At 43.5% G+C, this 22,445-nt stretch overlaps 1 protein-coding gene across 1 annotated transcript in view; it reads right to left on the minus strand.

The window, feature by feature from the left end:
* CLASP1 (cytoplasmic linker associated protein 1) overlaps positions 1-22,445 on the minus strand; it is a 181,290-nt gene that overhangs the window by 151,437 nt on the left and 7,408 nt on the right. Inside the window, exon 2 of the mRNA XM_055811576.1 lies at positions 16,988-17,462. Coding sequence (XP_055667551.1) covers positions 16,988-17,182 — 195 coding nt within the window. The 5' untranslated portion in view covers positions 17,183-17,462. The remainder of the gene's footprint in view (positions 1-16,987; positions 17,463-22,445) is intronic.

Raw genomic sequence — 22,445 nt, forward strand, 5'->3', positions numbered from 1 at the left:
TCATTACCACCTCTGTTTTACAGCCTCTACAACCAAAGGAGGGAGAAGGGTCTGCCACAAGCTAAGAGTTGACAGCAAGCTCTTCGGTATTAACCACTCTTCATTATCACTCTCCTCTTACTCACATGAAAAAAAATCCACACAGCTCCTTCATAGGCCAGACTGGGAGCAGTACTAGTTGGCTAACAAGGATCTGCAGGAGTTGTCTTCTTTCAGACTTAAGACTATGCAATATGTTCGGGAAGGGGAAAACGACAGAGTTCTGCCCTCTAGTCATTTCCCAAGAGCCCAAAATACTGGAGGCATAATTGCAATTAACTGCTGCTAAGGCCGCCAGCTCAGCGACTAAGCCCTTCCCAGGGCTCCTGAATGAATTCACTGTGGTGGTTTTAGAAACTGGGCGGACAAACCAGACCTAGCAACTGAATCCTGCCAATAGGCTTCTCCGTTCCTTAAACATCCTCCTGGAGACCTGGGGGAACAAGGCATCATTAACCTGGAACGAGAAGCATCTGCATGTGGCATCAGCTAGAGCACCTGCATATACAAGCAACAGAGAAAACGCCTTTTCCCCTGGAGCTAACCCCTGCAAGGGCACCTGCTTTCCCAGCAAATCTTTACACCAGCAGAAACCCAGTTCCCACTCAGTTGCTCACAGTTCAGCATCCCAGACAGATGGTTTCTAACTTGCAATTGTAATCTTCAGACACACACAAACCCCATATGCAATAGTTTAATCGTGTTCATATATCTAAAGGGGCAAGGCTAGCAAGCAACCCACCCAGCCTCTCTTCCACACAGCAAGGATTCCTTCTAAAGCAGAATTTGTGGAGCTGCCTCTGTTCTCTTGGGATTGACCTACAGCTTCATAGAAACATAAGGCAGAAAATGAAGAGTGTGAAAAATAACCAGGGACTTCCTCTCCACTACAGAGTCACCTTGCCTGACAGCCTACTTCAGTCATGCAGACAGAGGAGGGCTCCCTCCCACCATGCCTGGTACAAGTGTTTTCCTAACACTGGTTCTGTACCTCTCCCTCCAAATGGAGGTGACAATACTGCACACCAGGCTCTTGTGCTCAGTCACATCACAGCAAGCCAACGAAGCTCCAAACCAGTCTGGTAAGCTACAGGTTTGGGCCACCAGAGCTGTGGTGCGCAGAGACTGCAGGCAGAGCAACAGTGTGCCCCAGGAGCCAAGCTTCCTAATGCAACTGCTGGTGAAGCCAATAGGGAAAAGAAAGAAGAAAGAGCTTCTCCAGATGAAGCAAGAGACAGTGATAAAGAACCTCTCTGCTTCAGCTTTGGCAAATACTCTTAAATCTTCAAGGCAGTTTCTTTTCCATTTACAGGGCAGAAGGGAGGCAGGGTACACTGCAAGCACCCTGCACCACTTTCTATCCAAGTCCTACAAAGTCTGATTTATGTAGCTCCAGAAATACCAAGTGGAAAAGAAAACTTACAAAGGCAAGTCATGGGAAGCAAGAGAGAAAGGTAGTCTTGCCTCCTGTCTAGCCTCAGAATTTGTTTCACTTTTGTTTTTTTGGTTTGTTTGGGGGTTTTTTTGTTGGGTTTTTTTTTGTTTTGGTTTGGTTTTTTTTAGTTAAGAGACCTTCTGCTAACTCAGTTTGAAGAACGGTGTATCTGAGAGCAAAGGACTGTTCTAGACACCAGCAGGAATCAGAACAGGCTCCTGCTTGTAAAGGGAAAAAGGACATCAGGAGGAGCCTAGCTCCCATGGGTTTGGGGCACTTGCCTGCCACAGGGACACATGGCCATCAGGACCAGCACAACAAACAGGGACATAGCTCAGCAGGACCTACCCTCAGCACAGCCACACGGTAAGAGCCGTCAGGGAGGAAAGCCCTTCTCCCACTCCTCTTCTGGAAGCTCCGTTCAATGTGCTGTGAGCTGAGCTTCCAGACCTGCTCCACACTTCATTGGGAACCCAATGACTAGTTCAGTAGCCAGAATACTAAAATTCACTAGACTATTGCCAAATTTTTCCTGTAGGATTGCCTTGGTACTTTATCCATGAACTAGGAGCTAAATACAACCTCCGCCTTAACACCTGGTGACTAAAGAATATAGCATAAATATTTAAACCAATCCAATTCCCTTGACAGAAAGCAACACACTTGTGCCAAGTTATTGTTCAAGCAGGTTAAAGCAGCATGCTTCAATGATGGGTGTAGCCATTTTGTTGGTCTGAAAAGTAATTCCAGATCTTTTTAGATGAAAAGCACTACAGAATTTTAAAATTTATATTAATCTCATCTTTCTAAAATAGTTTTATTTTATTTTGATCTAGCATCAAAGACTTTCAAGATACTTGTATCATTAACTATGCCAATCAGAAGAGTAGTGAATGTCCAAGCCAACTGTTTATGGTACATGTATGGAAAAACATGCATTAAATATTTCTAAGTCAGATCTTGCAAGATCAGGGGAGAAGCACGAGGTTCCTCCTAACAAGCAGCACTTCCAGGAAGTTTTATACACTGATTAGTTCTAGGGAAGGCTTTGGACATCAGGCATCAAATAGCATTATCTGCATTGACGGAGTCCATTAAAGGCTCCAACCCAAATACTCTAGACACTACACAGGGCATGGGCCGCCACCACAGTCCAGACCCACCAGGCCTAGAAAGCTACTAACATGTGAGGCTCAACTGCCCGTAGCACAGACAGATCACTTATTGCTCGTTACTAATGGAAGAGCATAAAAAAAAAAAAAAATAGGCCATCTACAGCTCCCCTGGAACAGAACATTTATCTCCAACTCTTCCCTTTCAGATTGGTGGTGCATGTGCACAAACGTGTTTTCAGCTGAAAGTTGGGAGCTCACTGCATTAAGGAGAAAATTAGCCATGCAAGTCAAATGAAGAGTGTATGCTACTTTTCAAGTTTCCTTTTAATCTTTTGATGCCAGATAAAAGGAAAAAACAAGATCCATGTCACAGGTATGCAACTGTTCCCAAAATAAGTACTGAACAGCAGAGATTTAAAACAGACAGGCACAAAGATGAAAACAATATCCATACGCAGCTTAAGTTTGTCATCCACAAATAGTGAATCTGTCACCAAGAAAGAGAAGATGACCTTGTGGCAAAGGACCCCTCCCAGCCTACTTGGGTTCAATCCTTACCTTCCTCCCTGCCAAACTTCAACCCTCAATTCAAAGGAACAGGATGCACCTCAAGTTCTTGCAAGCACCTGACCCTACTGCAGGTCTTGGGACAACCAAGTGTCTGCTGATGGGCTTTTGGACCACTCATTCTCAGCTCTTCTACTGGCTACAGAACAGTAACCCTTCAAACAGGGCGACACGACTCCCCTGACTATCACCCAGCATGGACCCCAGCAAACAACGTTCTGCCCAAGGACACCCCTTCATCACTGAAGCCTTAATTACAAATCACAATCCAGCCTGTAATGTTGATTAGTCAGCTGCTCTCCTCAGAGACATTTATACAAATAATGATTCAAGTCAAATGAGATTCTAAACTTCCTCCAGAATAACCAAGAGCAGAATACAGGATGTCAAAACGAGCACTGTCTGGAAGCAGAGGGAACATCCTTCTCACACCACTGATCTAGAAAGGGCAAAGGAAACAGCAAGGACAAGAGAAGAGAAAAACTAATCGAAAACAGCATTATCTATCATCAAGCTACATTATTTTAAAGAACACAGCCAGCAGAGACCATGATCTCTCTACCCTACATTATTTGCACCAATAACAAATTTTCAGAGGCAGAAGGGGCTCATTAGGTCAGTTAATTTGATATCCTGTGTAATACAGTTCATGAAATCCCAACCACTTCCTCCTGCAGTGAAACCAATTATTTCCCATGAATAAGGCATTTCTTCTGAAACAGCGTTAGGGCTTAGTCTGATTTAAGATCTTCAAATCAAATAAAGATGATCAGAGCTAAGAATTCTGACCAACAATTTATTTTCTGTTAGATACAAACACTGCATACACTACAGTAATATGCAGAGAGACATAAACATTTTTTCTCCTCTGTCAAAAAAGGACCCTCCCACCCCGAGATTCACATGCAATAATTTTCAAGCTTCTGAAATGTACAGGGATCTACCTACTTTCTAATAAAGACGTGGATCTCTAGGGAGCAAATGTAAGCCCACAGGCAACAACCTTGCTTCAAGTTGTGTTTTATAGCTCCCTAAACAATAAGTCGAGTTCCATGCAGCCCAGAGGTCACAGGCTGGTACTCTCCAGCCAGAGTGCAGACAACCAGAGAGGGTTGGGTTGTTCTTCTATCAATTCCTATGGCACTATAAAAAACATTTAATAGCCCAAGGTATTTTTTCTTTCCATCTTCTATTTCATAAAATCTTTATGCAAAACAGCATCTTTCAAAGATGCCACATTCACACAATGCCACAGTAACTGACACGGAAGCCAAAATTTCTCATATAAATTCACATTTAGTTGATTACAAAAGACTACCAATGGGGTTTTGCTTTTAAACCGCCAAAACTATCACAAGGAAATACGGACACAAAAGCTTCGAACAGGGGGAGTGGGAAATTCTTAAATTTAAGTCACACACCCTGACTTCTGCACAAAAGAGTAAACAAGATTAGTTACCACCCAGTCACATTAAACTTCAGCCTCAAAGAAATGTCTCTCAGAAAAAAAAATACCCTTAAGAAACAAAATTCAAATGTAAATTAATCCTTATTAACATGCACACAAGTAACACAGGCATAGAAATTAAAGGCATTTCAAGAGCTAAAACTAAAAAAAAAAAATAAAGACAGATCTTTTCCACATTAGCTGTGGTGTTCATCCAGCATTATGCTCCATCTCTAAACAGCCTGCACATGAGCATGCTTTAAGCAGCACACAGCAGCAAGTGGGGTCAGTTTGAGTTTGCCTGACTTTAATGGCAGCAGGATCTGGCTGTTAATTAAGTACCAGATTTCCCATTGTCCCAACCCCACCACACCTTTCCTGATTAAAGGCAGCCAGCTTTTAGAGCATTTTTGTTTTAGTTGCTGCTCAGCCAAGTTTGGCTACATACATTCACTTATCAGAACTGCTGCTTTCACTTATCACAAATGCCTTTCTGATCCCTGGAAAGCAACCCAAATCATGCATTTCATTTCCATTCTCCCAGCTTGAAGATGCCAGTCACCTACAACGGTTGATAGCCATGAAGTAAACAGATAAACAGGGTCAAGTTATCTCCTTGACCTCCCAGAAGCCTTTCCTGTCTCACCTCACATCCTGATGAATACCATCTCATCAAAGCCCTGCCCTCAGCTGCTTCTCTTTGTGCTTACCTCACCCTGATTTAAAAAGGCACATCAGAACCTGCCCTCCTGCTCCGCTCCTCTCAGACTACCACATGACAGTCACCGCTGGGGACCCCTCCACAGGGAAAGCTGAGTCTACCCCACTCGCGTCCTTCCCTGCGGCTCCACCTTTCCTCAGACAAGCAGCTCCCTCCTCCAAGGCCCCGTCTCATGCACGCCTGCTCAGATTCCCCACAGGGCTTCACCCAGGCCTTTTGAACTGCCAGCATTACCCCATCGGCACGACTAGTTCTTTGAGACATGGCCACTTACGCAGCTCCCCACGCTTTCTCAGTGAACATCCCATACATCCAAAGCCTAGCGTTTGCTCGGCAGTGTCTGAGGACTGCAGCTGCACCAAATAAGCCCCTTTGGCCGGGAGCATGAAAACAGCAGGACCATCCCAGCCACCCCTTCAAGTCTAGTCCAACAATTACACTGATGTTGGACCAACGATCTTGGAATCATCATAAAATGCATTCCTGCAAAACAATTGTGATAAATTTAGATTCTAGTTAAAAACAGAAAACACTTAAGACATGGAAGCCTGGAGTACCCACACAGAGTACCTAGTACATATTCCAGCAATTCATCCTGACTCTCCTCTCTCTGTCTCATTTCCCTTCTTTATGTTAGTTAAAAGGACTGGGGAACCCATAAGACCCACATGACTTCACTACTACACCACGAGAAACTTGCTTTCCGTAGAAGAAAAAGTCAGCAAGCCACCCTCACACCACCTTTCATGTGAGTTAGTTTTGCAACAGAGCTACACCCAGAAAAATAACCAATTCTTGTTCTGAAGTGTTTGTCCAGCTAGAGCACACTCTTCTACAATTCCTACACACTACTTCCTCCTGGAATGGTCACCAAGAGACTCTTTGAAAGATGCCTGTAAGGCAGCAATCAGCCCCAGATACCTCAGTAACTGTCACTTGGCCTGAGATGTCAGCTCCTGCCCTCCCATTCGTCTGCAGTGCCAGTTCCCACCACACCACCTCTAGGTGCAAGTTATCAAACAACAACCACTGCACTTTTCTCCACATAATGCCTTTCTGCTTGGGAAATGCTTCTCATTAATTGTAAGCTACCTTACTAGAACAGGAAATTCCAGAAGGAAACGGATGAAACTGCATGGAGAGAACGGGACCCAAGCAACACAAAGAAACAGAGCTCTTTAAAGGCAACAAGAAAGCTCAGATCTTGATGGGGACTGGAGCCTTTCACGAGCAGACTTACTCACTTAACTTATTCACAGCCCAGCAACATTCTACAGGTAACAACTTTCCAAAAACCCAAAGGGACAGAAGGTAGAAGAGGCAGACAGTAGACTACCAGGAAAGCCACCTATGCAGGCCTGGAACAGAACCTTAGCCCAAGAGACAAAAAAAACCCCAAACAAATACTCCAATCTGTAAGAGCAGGTACTTCTAAAACCTGTGCGCAGTTTCACCTTTTCAGACAACATCCAACCATTACAAGAGAAATTCCTTTTGGAGGTCAAGCAGTTCAGCCATGCACGTAACAGCAGCACATCAATGGCTCCCTTTGTTCCTCGGCATCCAGCATCACAGTGCTCCTCTGAATGTCTCTGGGTTAAATACGGTACACAACCATCTTCCCCAGTGTCTTAAAAAGCCAGGGGTGTACCCCAGCATCTGCCCAAGGATCATTCTGTCCACAGCACTCTAAACAGATAAGAACACACACAGATACTTCATCTATTGATGAGTATTGGTTTGAGTAATTTGGTGCAACGAGACCAACTCCATCAGCTATGAGCAAACAGGATTCCCTCCAACACTCAGGTACACTTTTTTACTCCATGGTGAAAGCTAGAGTTGTCTACATTTATAAAGCTACTAGAGAAATTGGGTTCTTAAAAGGTCTGGCCCCATCAGACAACTTTGATGATGGCTGTACATCAGTAAAAGCCTGTAACATTCAGCTTTAAACAGCAATGAACAAGCGGCATCCCCTTTATTTAAGTTCCTGATAGTGAGACATAAAGTATTTCTAAACTTCTAAACTGTTAAAAGCAGACACCTCCACATCACTGCATAAGCACCGATGCCTCCATTTGCAGGAAGATTTGCAATTAGACCCAACATGACTGTGCCAGTTGATATTAGTCTAATTGAGAGTCATAGCAATACAAGGCAAAAACACTGTATTTGAAAATAGTTCTAACAGACACACAAAGAACTATGACAATTAGCAGAAAGAGCTGATTTCTAAGACACGATTCACTATATATTATTCAAACAGCATAATTTCAAAGTACACTGGTAGAAGCAACTTTAGGTTTTCCATTTGCTATCAGCAGGTTCTCAGCCACCAGCTGACCGGCACAAACACTCCTACCCTGGCGAGCTGGTAACACCACAGTTAACCTCCCGAAAATTTCACATCCCAAAAGAGATCCCTTCAGCCTCTGCACTTGTGTGCATGTCCTGCCCCCGTAATGAGCAAAGCCAGCCTTAAGAAGGGTATGCCAGGATGGGGCTCTACTACCTAATCTTTCATTGTTTCCACAAACCTCTCCGGAAAGCTATTTTTGGAGATGAAAAAGCATTACTAGGCATGAAAGTTTTCTTTCTCACACTTAATGCAGGGCCCAATCCTACACAATCTTTCCTCTGGCTAAACTCCCAGCCACACTATAAAAAAAAATGATCTTGCTTTACATGCTCTGATAACTGGGACTCTTTGCTCCAATTCTTGAATACTCAAATGTTGCTTTGTTTTAAGGTTTCATATTTGGCACAAAAGCAATACCAAATGAGGAACGTAGCAGGTTTTGCCTAGTTAAAATAAATTTTAAAAAATTATAAAACTTAAAAAGAGGGAGAGATCGGATCTAGGAAGAAAGTAACGAACAAATTTGTGGGAGGTAGCAGTCACTTGGAGAAAAATCAGAAACTACGTGTCTCCACTCTGTGTTCCACACCTTCCCTCCTGCATGTAATGATACAGCCACAGAGCAGACAACACATGGGATACAAATACACGAGGTTGCTTATACAAGCTCACATACAGCACAGTCCAGCCATCAGAAACATGAAGCTGAGAGAACCAAGCAGCAGAACAAATCCAACTGTCCTGAGCCTCGGCTAGATTGTCACTAGTAAGATGAGCTTGGGTGGCTCATCGTAAGAGTCAGCTCACATACTAAGACAAATCCCAACCGCTACGCTGTCATCACCAGCGTCCCAAAGGCATTTACATGGGAGCTGATACACACAGGCACTTCTGACACTGGGACACTTCCCACTTACATGCTAATAAATTTTACTGGAAAACAAGTAAGAAACAAGTTTTAAGACCTTGACTGTAAACAAAGATACGGTGGATGGAACTAGACAAGCCCAAGGGCCCTTGCAACCTGAATTACTTTGTGATCCTGTGAGCTGATCCTATGACAATACAGGAAATCAGTTCCAAAATGCAACTGCTGCAAAAGAAGGGCTGCCAGAGCCAGAATCACATATCTGAAACAAAAAGTATCCATGCAGCAGCCTTGTTAATCTAGTGTGCTGTTCCTCCAAAAACTAACATAGGTGCACTTAAAGCTAAGATCAGTCTGGAAGATTTAAAGAAATAAAACAAAACAAAACAAAGTGTTTTTTACTACTATGCACCAGGTATTTCTCAGTCTTACTTTTAAGGAAGAGATCATTAAATTGTTCATCTATCATTCATATATTCTGCCCTCTCCCTATAACTTCTGCATTCTTTAACCAGTTTTAGCAAACTTCAACCTAACATGGTAGAGAAAATAGAGATCCCAAAGACATTATGCTCTTACAAATATAACAACCAAGCAAAAGAGGTTCCATTAAAAGACAGACTTCAGTGTAAGGAAAACCACAACATTAGACACCAGCAAATCCGCACAGAAAAAGCCAAAGAAACAAGACTTCATAAAACTTATCTGCTTATAAAATCACTTCATTAAAGCTAGACAACGTCAGAGGCAACTAGACCCCACTGCCAGCGGGATCTGTCAGTAAGTGTTTTTTCATGGTGAAGTTCAAAGGCTGAGACAAGAACAGCTTTTAAGACAACTTCAAGGAACATCCCACAAAGATGACACAGAAGAGTGTGCATACTTTTAGCCAAGAAGCTAACAGGCTGGTGCTGGTGAGGGAACTATGTGGGCTGATGAGTATTTCTTTCAGCATCAAGGGGACAACAGAACTCCACTAAGCCATTTAGAAACTAGCAAACAATCAAGATGCCTGTAAACCTACCACTGCAACTAACCTCCACTTCAGGCAACAATTCCAAGTCAGGAATCACCATGTCAGGGGAAAATGAGGATTCTCCTCTACTCACCCCGTTACTTACTAAACATGATAAGAGCTGGATCGCACATGTGTATGAGCAACTGCTAATTTTAATCCAGAGAGAGGTAACAGGCACGTGATCCTCAGGCATGGCATGAGCAGTCTCTGTAATTCACTTTGGGATTTTTGAGAACCAAAACCAGTACACTTTTTAAAATATCTGTGTTTATTCAAAGTGTTAGAGCAGTTTCGGGCACAGTATCATACCTGTTCTACCATACAGACAAAGCAGCGAAATTAGCTTCCCCTATCACTGTGCCTAATCCTGTATCGTATATAAACTATTCAAAACCATCACTCAAAAACCATCACAAGATCCATCCTAAAACCAAGTAGATGTCCTTATCTATCCCACTCCAAGAGTTTTCTAATGTTCACACTGCAAGCAACTTTCATCTCACATCCAGCCTAAATTTACTCACAGTCAGTTTATACCCGTTCGTTCTTGTGCTAACCTTGCCCTTTAGATCTAATAGTTCTTTCCCTTCCCTGATGTTCGCCTCTCTGATGTATTTATAGACAGCAGTCATGTTCCCTCTCAGCCTTCATACTGTAAACTAAACAAGCTAAACTTCTAGTCTCTGGTTAGGCAGGCTCTCCAGTCCCCTAAACACCATGCTAGCCCTTCCCTGCACCTGTTCCAGCTTGAATTCCTTTCTTACAGACGGGCAACTAGAACTGTACAACACATGCCACAGAAGGACCCGACAAGCACTGTACAATAGCATTAGTATGCCCTTATCCTCACAGAAATAAATCCCCAATAATCTGCCTTTTCCACCGATGCATCAGCTGTGACACTCAGCATGCAGCCAAGCAATACACCCAAGGTTTCCAGAGTGCTAGAACTGTGCTAGACCACCGAATATCCCCTTGTGAGGAGCACTGAAGCGCTGCAACTGAAACACTACACCAGCGTTAAAGGAATAACTTTATCCTCTCAATTTAGTAACCACAATGGTTCAGTCTTGTGTGTTGTTCAGACTCTCAGTCCCAGACCAGCGCCTGTTTGGCCCTACCAAAGCCAAGGCAGCTGCACTACCAAGCACCCAAGAGAAAACAGCTCTAAATAAAAAATAAAATCTTAAAAGATTTGAAAAAAACCACACACCCATAAACAACACTTCCCCTGAGCCAGTCCCAGCACTAAAATCTATGGAAACATAATACAAAATTGGCCAGAAAGTAAAATCAGGGACTCAAATCTCTATTAGCCAGAAGGATATGCAAGGGAAACGCTTAGTTTGTATCCCATTTTTCTACTCACCTCTCACCATTCACTACTGGCCACCCAGAGACAGGATACCAAGTTAGACAGACCTTGCATGTGCCACTATGGAAACAAACTTCTGTCCTATTTATTTCAACACTGAGTCTCCACTATTCACACTCCCTTGCGATTCTGCAGGTTTTCACTATTTATATTTGATTTCATAATACCTCAGTAAACAACTGAAAGATACTGCTGTCTGGTACACTCTGGCTCAAAAACTTTGTTTTATGCAACCAGTACCATATCTGCACTGTGTATAAAACCACCGGAAAGTATTACTACTCCACTACAGTTCTTCCCACCTCAGCCACCAAAGAACCCTTCCTGCTACAGCCAGTCATTATTACCTTTGAAGTGTTAAGAAAGAGCCATAGGAAAACTCTAAATGCCGACTTGCTACATTAGTTTTTTGGGTTTTTTTCCCTGTCCTGAATAAGAAGGACTGAAGCTAGTATTAAATTTGATCTAGCCCAGCTGCTACAAACCTCCTATTCGGCACTGCACCCTCTATGGCACCTCCCCATACTGCTGATAGCAAGCAGGTAAGAGCTGCTCCATAATCTGATCAAATCACCACACAGAGGAGTTAAGTGTTAGAAAGGCAGGCGCAGCTACTACAGCCAAAGAAAAGAGGACTGATCAGCTGAACTGAGCATTAATGTTCAATGCCTACAGGAAACTAGATATCCTGCCGCCAAAACTCTGGTCTTTCTTAAATTTAAGGTGGGTTTTCCTGCCTATTAGGAGCATGCCAGCATAGGAGCCTAATGCAATTCAAGTCCAATGAGTCTTTAGCCCATTCGAAAATAGCTCTTCTCCCCACAATAGGAATTGTCAGAAGCAGGTTTTGCCAACAAAGCTTTTGTAACATGGGCATAGGGCAAGGAATAGGCTCTACTCACAACTCCAGGTCCAAGATCACTCTTGCTCCATAGTTCACTTCCCATATCTTTTGGGAATCACAACTAATTTAATTCATTTTTATTAGCAATTACAGCTTCATGTAAATAGGTTTTCAGGGATGAAATTGCTAAATGAATGTATATATTCCTAATCCTCACATCCTTCCAGCATCCCAAAACTCACCAGCTAACAGCAGCTGCTTGGAAACCCCTTACAAGTCCCTTTTTTCCTTCCCCAGATGGTGAAGTCTTTTTTTTTTTTCCCCTGTGCACTAAATACTCAACAAAACATGCTTACCAAATTATCATATCAACCCATAAGCATGCACGATAATTATTTCTTAAATCAGGATTTCTTCCACTGAATTTCAACCAAAATAAACATGGTATAGAGAACAAATGTATGCTTATAGTGAACTACCATTCATCAGCTTAAGTAACTCTAATGGATGCCACTTTAAACTAAGCCTGCACCATCTGTTCTACCCCTCAATTAGCAAAGAAAGAAAAAAAATTCAATACACAGTTTAAGAAAGCCAGCTAATTTATGTAAGTTTTATTTCTCTTCAGCTCAGTGAAGCACATTCTTGTAATACTTGATATTCAGAAACAGATCCAAATGGAAGGCTGCTTTCTCTAACACTGTTAGGAGTTTTGTTAGGGGAAATAAAAGTTTCCCTGCAATATTTCACCATCTAAAAAAAATTCTCTGTAACATCCCACCACACATTTTATTTTAAAGAGTGTGATGCCTCTCTAAGTATCAAAATTAACTAGGAACTAAACAAATCAAATCTGAAGTCCTACACACATGAACACAAACAAAGCTCACGACACAGCCCTGCAGAACACCCACCCTGGCAGACTGGGTCCACCAGTACAGAACCTTGCTTGGTCAGCCAGAAGGCCTCCACAAGTGGAAGTGGTTACAGACCCCGGTGGCTGGGGACAAGTCAGATCCTAACTCCCCTCTCACAAGCAAAGCCCAGTCCTGTGGGCTGCTGGGCACAGAGCCTCACACAGATCAAGCTGCACTGGGACAAAGGGATCATCCCATCCAAGGGTAAGATACTCTCTTTAGCAAACATAGCCTGTGCAGTGAGAGTAGTGCAGCAACCAGAAAAAATAATAATTAAAAAAATCACTACTTGCCAAAGGTCAGGAAAAAACCCCAGTTTCATTCAGTTCCTTACTGCAAACCCCCACACCCCCACCCAGTTTTACTTCAAAGGGGTTTCTCCCACCACTCTGCAATATAAGAAAACATGGAGTAAAACCCTCTTCTCAATTTGTCGGATCCTGACCTGCTCAAAGGTTCCATCACCACCAAATCTCTATGCTGAGTTCACTCTTGGGTGCTGCTAGTCAAAAATGAACCAGCAATAGCAAGGGCTACTTTCCGTGTAAACCTCAACTACAACAGCACAGAGCACACGTCACAGGGAAGAAAAAAGGTGCAGGAGACCTCATCCCTATTGCTAGATGGAGGCGATGGTACAATACTCACCTGCTGTGGAGAAGCAGGAAAGAGAAGGCCACTGCCAAACACTCTCAGTTCACCTCTAGGAATATCAGGCTGGTAGAATACCACTTTAAGATCCTGGACATATTCCTTTACACTACATCTCAAAATGAAACATCAATGGCACATGATAGTCTACATACTGAGAAAGGTACATCGGCCGCAGACCAGTCAGGAGATCCTGTGTACTTAACAGCAGCACTACTAAACACTGCCACAGAGCAACTCAAAGTGAGATTGTTCACCAAGAAATTACTAACAATTTCAGCTCTCTCACCTTGCCATAGGATTGTGAAGCTGAGAGGACATGCTGAAGCTCCTGACGCTGCTGCATGTTTTGCTGCATGTCTCAAGACAGACAGCTCAGTGCAGGCCTTAGTTATTGTTCAGGGATTCAAGGATCTGCAAAATAACTCTGACTTTTTTGCTTAGCCAGGGGAAGAAATGGACTCAAGCCAAACCACCATCCTGACACGGCACAGACCAAGCAAACAAAGCGTGTGAAGAAATGGAACAGAGGCAGGATTCCTCTTTGGTCTGCAGCGTTCTCAAATACATTCCCCAGCCCAGCCTCACTAGCATACCCCACAGCTCCTAGTGCCCATGCAAACATAGGCTGCCTGCTCTAAGTAACTGAGCTCCAGAGAAGAGTAAGAGCTCTCGAGAAGACTCCATTTTTCCCACGGCACTAGTCTCAGGTCTTCCACCCACCTGAAGGCACTGCTGGGAAAACACAGGCCAGGCAATGCCTGTTGGGTGCAGTTCAAGCACACTCCCGGCAAGCACGCATACGCAATGGCCTTGCACTGGATCTCACAGCCTTGCTTCAGGTAACAACCCACACGTTGCCTTGACTTGAAAAGCATCCTGAACTATCCAAGTACCTCCTGCACCTAAGGCAGCTGCCCGATATGCAGCAGGAATCAGTGACCAGGTCACAAGGCCATTTGTCAGAAGACTGAGAGTGCTGAGTGCTATCAGAAGTGTTAGGTCTCACTGTTCCACACATGATGCTTTTACGACTTGGACAGCACCAAGGAAAGAGAAGCACCTCTTCCCCCTCCATCATTGCTTTTTTGGTGCATCACTTGAAAAAGAAGATCGAATTGTCTCCAGTCCTCATACTGAGGTCAAGGACTTCACAAAGTAGTGTCAGGTTAAAATAGAAACCATGTACAGGAAAACCACCCAAGCCTAAAAATGTCAAGGATGGCTGTAACATCCATAGCTCAGACTTGTAAGCCAGTGAGGGAGACAGCTTGAGCCCTCCCTGTAGAGGCACAGGAATTTCATCATCAGTTGAGGCTCCCTTTGAACCAAACTGAACTGAATTGACTCAGAGATGTCACTTCTCTTCGGCTCGCTGATGTTTCCTCGGTGATAATATGTAAGCACAAATGTTGAATTAGAATAGTCCTAGACGGACAGGAGCAATGAATCAACTGAGTGCTGTCCCAACACAACGTGTCCCATTACCCACACTCAGTCTAATTCCGCGAGCACACACATTATCACTGAAGTGTCAGGAAATTTCAGACCATGCAGATGATCTCAATCTTTGTTTTAAGCCAATACTTTTCCAAATGAAGGGAGTGAGGTGAGCAGAGCAGCAGAGTGCAAAGCTAACGGCTTTTTCAACGGTGACCGAACAAGGGCAGTTTAGCCGTCCAGATGGCTGTTCCAGGGCAGCCATGCTCGGCCTTTCACTCTCAAGGTTGTTACACTAATCCATGGCCGGGGTCAGATGACACAGCCACCCTGTTCTCCCTCACGCCAGACAGATCTGAGCTTCTGAACCCCCACCCCACAAGCAGTTCAGAAGGTGACTATAACACAGAGGAAGGCACTAAAACAAGAGATTGGTACACAGTGATACACTAAACCTTGGCTGGATACTGAAGCAGACCCCACCACATTGCTAACCCCCAGATAGCCAGCTTGCCCCACTCCAACGTTTCACGTCCTCTATTATACTTATTCACTGAAAAAACACCCTCCAGACATCTGAGATGTCTGTTATGCTTACTAGAACTTAAACACAGCAAATGCTATCTATAGAACACGCACATTAATGAACAGCCAGCTCAGCAGCATGAGTTCTGGAACAGAGTCACTGCAGTACAGAAGGGCCACCAGTTTGTTACTGCAGAATAAAAATGTGTAGTTCAACAGACAAAAGGCTGGGAAGGAGAGGGGTGGAAGAGAGAGAGAACAATTTATCCTGAAAGGAATTCTGCTAAGTGTGATGCTGGAATTGCATACTGCAAGTATGCAGTAAGTACTGCATAGATCTGCGATCCGTATCACTTCATAAAATCCACGCAAACAGCACGTTTCAAGTTTACTGTACTTGGGTTACCTTTCCACTGAGAATCACAGAAGTCTGTAGGGAAAAGGCAGTTAGCAAGAAAAGGGGGAGTAACATCATGCAATGCTCTCAGGAAATTATACATACAATGCTTGTTCATGACAACAAACTAAGACTTCACGAGCTTCACCAGAATGGACCTTTTACTGAAATGATACTGGCTTTGGTGGTTTGTTGGTTTGGGGGGGGTGGGGGGTGTTCTTTTGTTCCTACTTGCCAAATCGCTTCTACCTCAGCTGCTTGCTGACAAAAATTAAGAGGAAAAAACGCAGCTGTGCAGAACACATTGACAAATACACTGCAATCTCACAACCATTTCTCAGCGAAAATTTCTGTTAAAAATAGTTTAAATTAATCCGAGGATGCTGAGCTTCAGAGCACTTGCAACCTACACTGCTAGTCTCTCCACTTCTACAGGAAAGAATTCCATTACGACACTCAGTTAATTATCTGGAGGCTCAGCTCTATAGGAACTTGAGCACTCAGACTTTTCTGGACTTAGCAGAAAGGAACAAAGTTTCCTATTAGGTCCCATACAACAGCTTAAGTACCCTATTAGACTTGTCAGAGTGCCTCATGAAGGGACCAGGAGGAGTTTTCCAAGCCACAGCTGAGAACCCCTCCCCACTCCCACAGCACATGTGAGTGGTAGGACTTCCTCACTAAGACCTGTAGAAAGATGAAGCAACATAAAGGGAGTAACAAGGCAGCGCAGCTCTATGTCCTACCAACTCACTGCAACATTGTCAAATTCAACAGAACATGCATGCATACACACACATACACACGACCTTTTGTGAGCTAAGTACAGTAGATCAACTGTAATTAAGTTGCCCCCAGAAAATAGGAAAAAAAAATCTAGCAAGATTTAATGACAGTGAAAAATCCTGCTGGTTATATATACTTTTTGCAGTTTCACTTTTTTAATATAGCAGGAAATCAACGTTGCTAACTACTGGAATGATCAAAGCATGCCACCAGCTAACAATGTACACAAAGAAACCAGGGTAACACCAAATTTAAATCCATTTATCAAAACCTCATTTACTGAATTTTTACTGCCTTGAGTCCTCAATATCGTGTTGGCTACCAACTACCAAGAAATGGGACAAGAATGGTTCATTCAGCATAATTATCAGCTTACAGAACAGTATATTAGAAAGTCTGCTATACAACTTTCACTTAGATCAAGTGGCACTTGACATTGAAACTTCGGAGTGTAATCACATTCCATTTGACAAGTCTTACCTTGTAATTGCTGGAATTTACCCAAGAAGTGGCCAGTCCATCAACCATTTTATCCAGCATAGTCTGATCATGTTCAAGATCAGCTGACTTCTGTTTATCTGAGAAGTAATCTATCAATTCCTGGCCAACTTGAAGTCTCTTTCCAACATCCTTCTGCAACACCTGGGCTAGGCAGTACTCCATACTGGGCTCCATAGTGTCTTAGAAATACAGCACCAGCAAGAAAGCTAGAGGGCAGTAGGTCCAAAAAATCCCTTTATAAACGTACGCAGGAGGTCGCCTCTTTGTTCGATGAAGGTTACTGAGGGTCTGGGTTTCAAAGATGCAATTCTGAGTATGGCAACAATGCACCATGTGTGTGTGAACAGCAGCTGGCAGGATATTAAAAGTCCAATTTAAATAACTAGTAATAGATGAAGCAACAAGCAGTGCTGTACTGTTGAGTCTGCAATAATTCCCAATTCAGCAGTCCATTCTGAAAGAAATGAAAAAGAACAGTATTATAGGTTAAATTAAGACTGGAGCAAAAAAAGATTGAAAGCATGTCACAAAATAGGTTATTCATATACAGCTGCAAAGCTGTGATAAGCTGGATATGAGCAGCATTGTTCTATTTTAAGGAATCAGACAAGGTAGGTCAGGACAAAAATCTTTGGTTATTCTTCACAACAGCAGTTACCCATCAGTTCCCTACAAGTTTTAGTGACAGACAGTAAATTAGGCGCTTAAGGAATAGCTGATTAGTAATCAATATTATTGCAACTGCCACCATCACCACCCACCCAAAAAGGTAGAGACAAAATCCTTAAGCAGGTCACCAGGAAATGCATCTGCTTTAAGAAGTGAAAGCAGGAAGAGGCCTGGATCCTGTTTTGACTGTTGGTCTTCAACAATCAATGGCATCAGCTGGCCAGCAAGATAGAGCACAACACTAGGCTCCAGGAAATGTAAAATGAGCAATTTTCATAAACTAGGTGCTCAAGCTGTTTCCAGGCTGAATTCTGTTACATCGCAACTACACATGTCCAGGAAACAGCACTGGCACAGTCTAGATGCAGTTCAACCAAGAGCGCCCATGGTGTCCTGAAAACCAAGGCCATACATAAGAAAGGCTGGACCAAACTTTCCTGCCATTCAGAGGAACAGCGTCACCTCTGAAGTAAGTTTTTGGCTTATGTGTAAAAAAGCGTCTACATGGCTGGGATTTGTTACATTCTTCAACTCTAGAAACTCTCCTGTCTGAAGATTTCATTAGGAACCTAGCTGCAGCTTTTTTTTTTTTTTCCTGGTCCCTCCATCTGCCATTAAACATATCCCTCCAAGCAACCAGGGAACAGACCCTGGGCCTGTCCCTCCAGCCTCCCACAGACCAGGGCTCCCAACACCCCCGTTCCGCATCCTGAAGCACTCCCTCATCACCAGTTAGCTGTTTCAGGAGGCAGTGATAAAAATCCACAGTGGGTTTTTTTTGTTGTTTCCTGTCTAATAATACCCAAAGCTAGAAATCTGCCCTACTTTTTCCGCCAGCACGAGGAAAGCAGGTCAAGCTCAGAGCAAGGGAAGAGGCTGTGGAGCAGACACCTGGCTCAGTAAACAGCTGGGAGAAAGCTGGAGGCACAAGTTCACTAATTGGAGTCACTGTGGCAGCAAATCCAAGTACCTTGTGTTAGAGCAAATAAGGCCTCCACAGAAGTCTTAATAAAACAAAGTGGACCTGACAGCAGACGAGATGCACACAAGAACCCTAACCTGGAAACAAAAGCACACCTCACACGACAGACTACTTCAGTTCATTATCTCACCTCCATCCTCCTTGGACAGACTTAAAAACTGCCACATCTTAACACCACCAAGCACAGCATCGAGATGCAGCACAGAGGCTTGTGGTCTCGAGATTCCCTAACCCTACAAGTGTTGGCAGACATGCCCCAGCTGCCCACACAGGCTGCTCTGCTTATTCATCAGGCAGGATGTGTCACCTACGGAGAGCAGGTCCCTCCGTTCCAGGCAGCCAGTTCAAATCCCCACTGGCTGACAGCAATCAAAACTGGTTCTGTACATCCAGGGACTCACCTCTGCCAACTGCCTGGCAAATCTTACCATCAGCCTGAAGGGATTGTTTGTGTTTGTAGACTAAACTCCCTCCTCACCAGCAAAACCTAACCCCCACAGCAGCAAGGAAGCATGAGCTGCAACTGCCCACACGGCACCTCAGGCTTTAAGTTAATGCCATGACAGCTTATTGCTTGTGACCATTACCCCAAACTGAACCACCTAAAGAACATACCAAAGTCTCACCATTTTGCTTCAAGTCACTTCAAGAGCGATTTGACTTCAAATTCTAGAATTGTCAATACTCCAACTGATACTCTTAGAACACCTTTTTTCTTTCTAAGAGACATTGGTTTGAAACTAGAAGAAAGCCACGCCTTTTCTCATTGCTGAAGCTAGTTTCTCACTCATTTCAGCTTAGCACCAACTCCAAAAGCAGTGCTCTGAGCTTTCGCATCCTCAACCAAAACGGTTAATGACACGGCTCCAACTACCCATGGCAGCACAGGCAAAAGAAGGGGGTGGCTTCAAGCAATCATAAAAGCACAGCAGAAGTTTTCCTCCAAGTCTTCCTGTCTGTACCTTTGAATATTGGCCCCTGCCCTGCCCTCTAGCATGGGCTGGTCTTGCTCCTTGCTGCAGGCACTCCAGCTATGCGAGACAGTATTACATACAGGAGGTTCTAAGCATCTAACAGAAGGGTTTTCACACAGCAAGGCAGCACGTCACCGCATACCTCTCCAGTGGAGCACTACTGGAGAAGGGGCAGGTAAGAGATACTCAGCAGCTACCACGCTCTAGCTGAAACCTTTCAAGTTAGCTGGGTGGTTTGCTTCTGGACTCCAGAAGCTGCACACATGTTCAAAAGGAGACACTTCTGTTGGACTGGATAGAACACTGTGAAGAAGTCCCCTAATTGCTTTTAAAATGGAAATGTGGAACTTGCTTAAACTTGAAAATTCAGATTACAGGAGGGTGTGAATGACTTAAATTACCACAGAATAGCCATTTTTTATTAACTCCACACATAAACAAGTCCCAACACATCCAAGAAACCATTAGCTGGCCATGCTGCCACGAGAAAGGAACATTCAAAGTTTCAAGTCTTTCTTCTATGTGGTTTTCATTTAAAAGTTTGTAAGCCTCTGCCTACAGGCACAGAAACAATCTTTTAAGCAAACTGATATAAACAAATTTCTCTCAGACTTCCTCATTTTTTAAACATGTAAAGTAAGGCATAGGATAAAAATTATGGTGCACTATAGAAGAACAGATTTATGCCATAACCTTGAGGACTGTAGTCTAAAGAAGATCCACTATACATTATGGCACCAGGGGAGAAGAGCCAGAAATACCTTTGAAACCTGGGGAAAACAGTAACAGAAAGCCAAGAGGAATGGCTCAAGCTGGCTTGCATCTACCAGGCAACAGGTGTTTAAGCTGCACTTTTTTTAACCAAGAAAAAAAAAAGCTTTTCTGCACATGTTAGGAAGTCTGTTGACTCCCCCTCTTCCTCACAAGAGGAAGTGGAAAAAACACCACCTGAGAAAACCAAGACCCAAGCTGACAAAAAATGAACCTCCCAGGCAATGAAGCATATGGCTTCTACATCCCACCAAGTTTGAAATCAACAGGACAGATGCTCCCCACGTAACAAGCTTTGGTAATCACAAAGCCACAGTTTCACCCCAGCGGTTCACTTCTGTTTCTGCAGAATTTAAATGCCATAGTTTTCAGTAGCCGATGTTACAAACAATTTAGGACTGGGATTTTGAGTACCACCTCTTCCCACAGGCGCAGAGTCAGGCAGAAGTCAAGACATCTCAGTGGCACAGTTCCTGTACGAAGAGCTCCTCCAGGTTTTGAGGATTGAGCATATAGGCACCAAAAGAAGGTTCTTCTCCAATCCTCCTACTAGGCTTGCAGTTTGCACTACGGGAGACAGGCTAGGCTACATCTGGCATAACGTCAACACATCAACAAGAGAAAAAAAAACGTTCTCCTCACCATCCCAACTCTGTCACTGCAAAAATAAAGCTCCCCCTTTCACTAATAAGCCATCAAAACTATGTGCTTAGTCAAAGCCTCTGCCAGTAATGCCTAAATTTTCTATCAAAAGCTATCCAGCAGAAAGCCACTAGAGGTTTGTATTTAGTGCCAGCTTGGAGCTCAAAATGATGAATTTAAAGGAGAAAAATGACAAAGACTGAACAGACCGAAGTTACTCAGCCTAGATACTACCACTGTAGCATTATAGAAGCTGGTACAATTCACAGCAAAGCAACTGGCTCAGCACGTAGAATAAGTCAAACCAAATAGTAAAAAGGAAATACTTGTCACCTAAGGTGCTGTGGCAATATTAAGCTGGGTACACAAGCCAGTGAACTTTTTTCAGTGCTTAGGAGAACCCCACTGACCCCCGACTAAGCTGAACTGCATTATTTGCAATTCTCAAGTTATCTTATGATAACTGTACAGGAAATTTTACATCTTACTCTTGCAATGAGGAAGGAAACGTGGAGCACGTAAAGAATGCAATATTACTCTCCTGGGGGTTTGTCTATACTTGGGAGCTCTTCCAACATAGCTATTCAACTTTAAAAATTACACTCCACTCTTCTCCTGTAGTCATCTGGTTATCGTCTTTTGTTATGTTGTTAACAAACCAGTGCAGTCCGCGACCTCCCTAGTCAACTGCTCCAACACAGCTAACTCAAGGCACAAGGCTGGCACAGAGACAAAATACTGCTGCCACTCACAATCACTGTAGACAAGAGCCAGAACACTCAATAACCAGGCCTTTCCAGTCACCTTCCAGAAAGTATCTCTGTACCTACTTCCAGCCAGTAACCTTAACTTGTAAACGTAACAATTCCTTTCTTGGGGTCTTTTTTTTTTTTTTTTTTTTTTTACATGGTTAGATGTAGCCCAGCAGTTGTAGAAATAACACAGCACACAGTTGTACCAACAAGCCTCCTTCTTCACAAGTCTCAGGACCTAGCTGCATACAAATGCCAGTTTAAAATTAGTTCAAGGTACATCAGACAGACATTTCTTTGAACCTTGCTTGTCCGTAACAAAGAACTCAACTCCTCCTTCAGATTTCCAGCATAGTCAAACACAGCAACTTTTCAAGTAGAAAAGCTACCAGGCATCAACCTGCAGTAATTCACTGGTACTGGAAGGTGGGCAGGGTAAATAGCTATTGGGTTTGCCAGCCAAGGCCCCTTGGGCAAGAAGTTCAGAGCAATCAGAATAGCACCCAGAAATCGCATACTGCAAAGACAAAATGGAGATCTCAACAGCAAGGCAGTGTCAAACTGCAGCTCTGCACAAAGGATGGAAACTCGCAGCCCTCTCTCCACTCTATTTTTGCTTCAGCCAGTACCAGCTATCCCCAGCCTGG

Source organism: Falco peregrinus, chromosome 8, assembly GCF_023634155.1.
Source record: "Falco peregrinus isolate bFalPer1 chromosome 8, bFalPer1.pri, whole genome shotgun sequence".
In the NCBI taxonomy this organism is placed as follows: domain Eukaryota; kingdom Metazoa; phylum Chordata; class Aves; order Falconiformes; family Falconidae; genus Falco; species Falco peregrinus.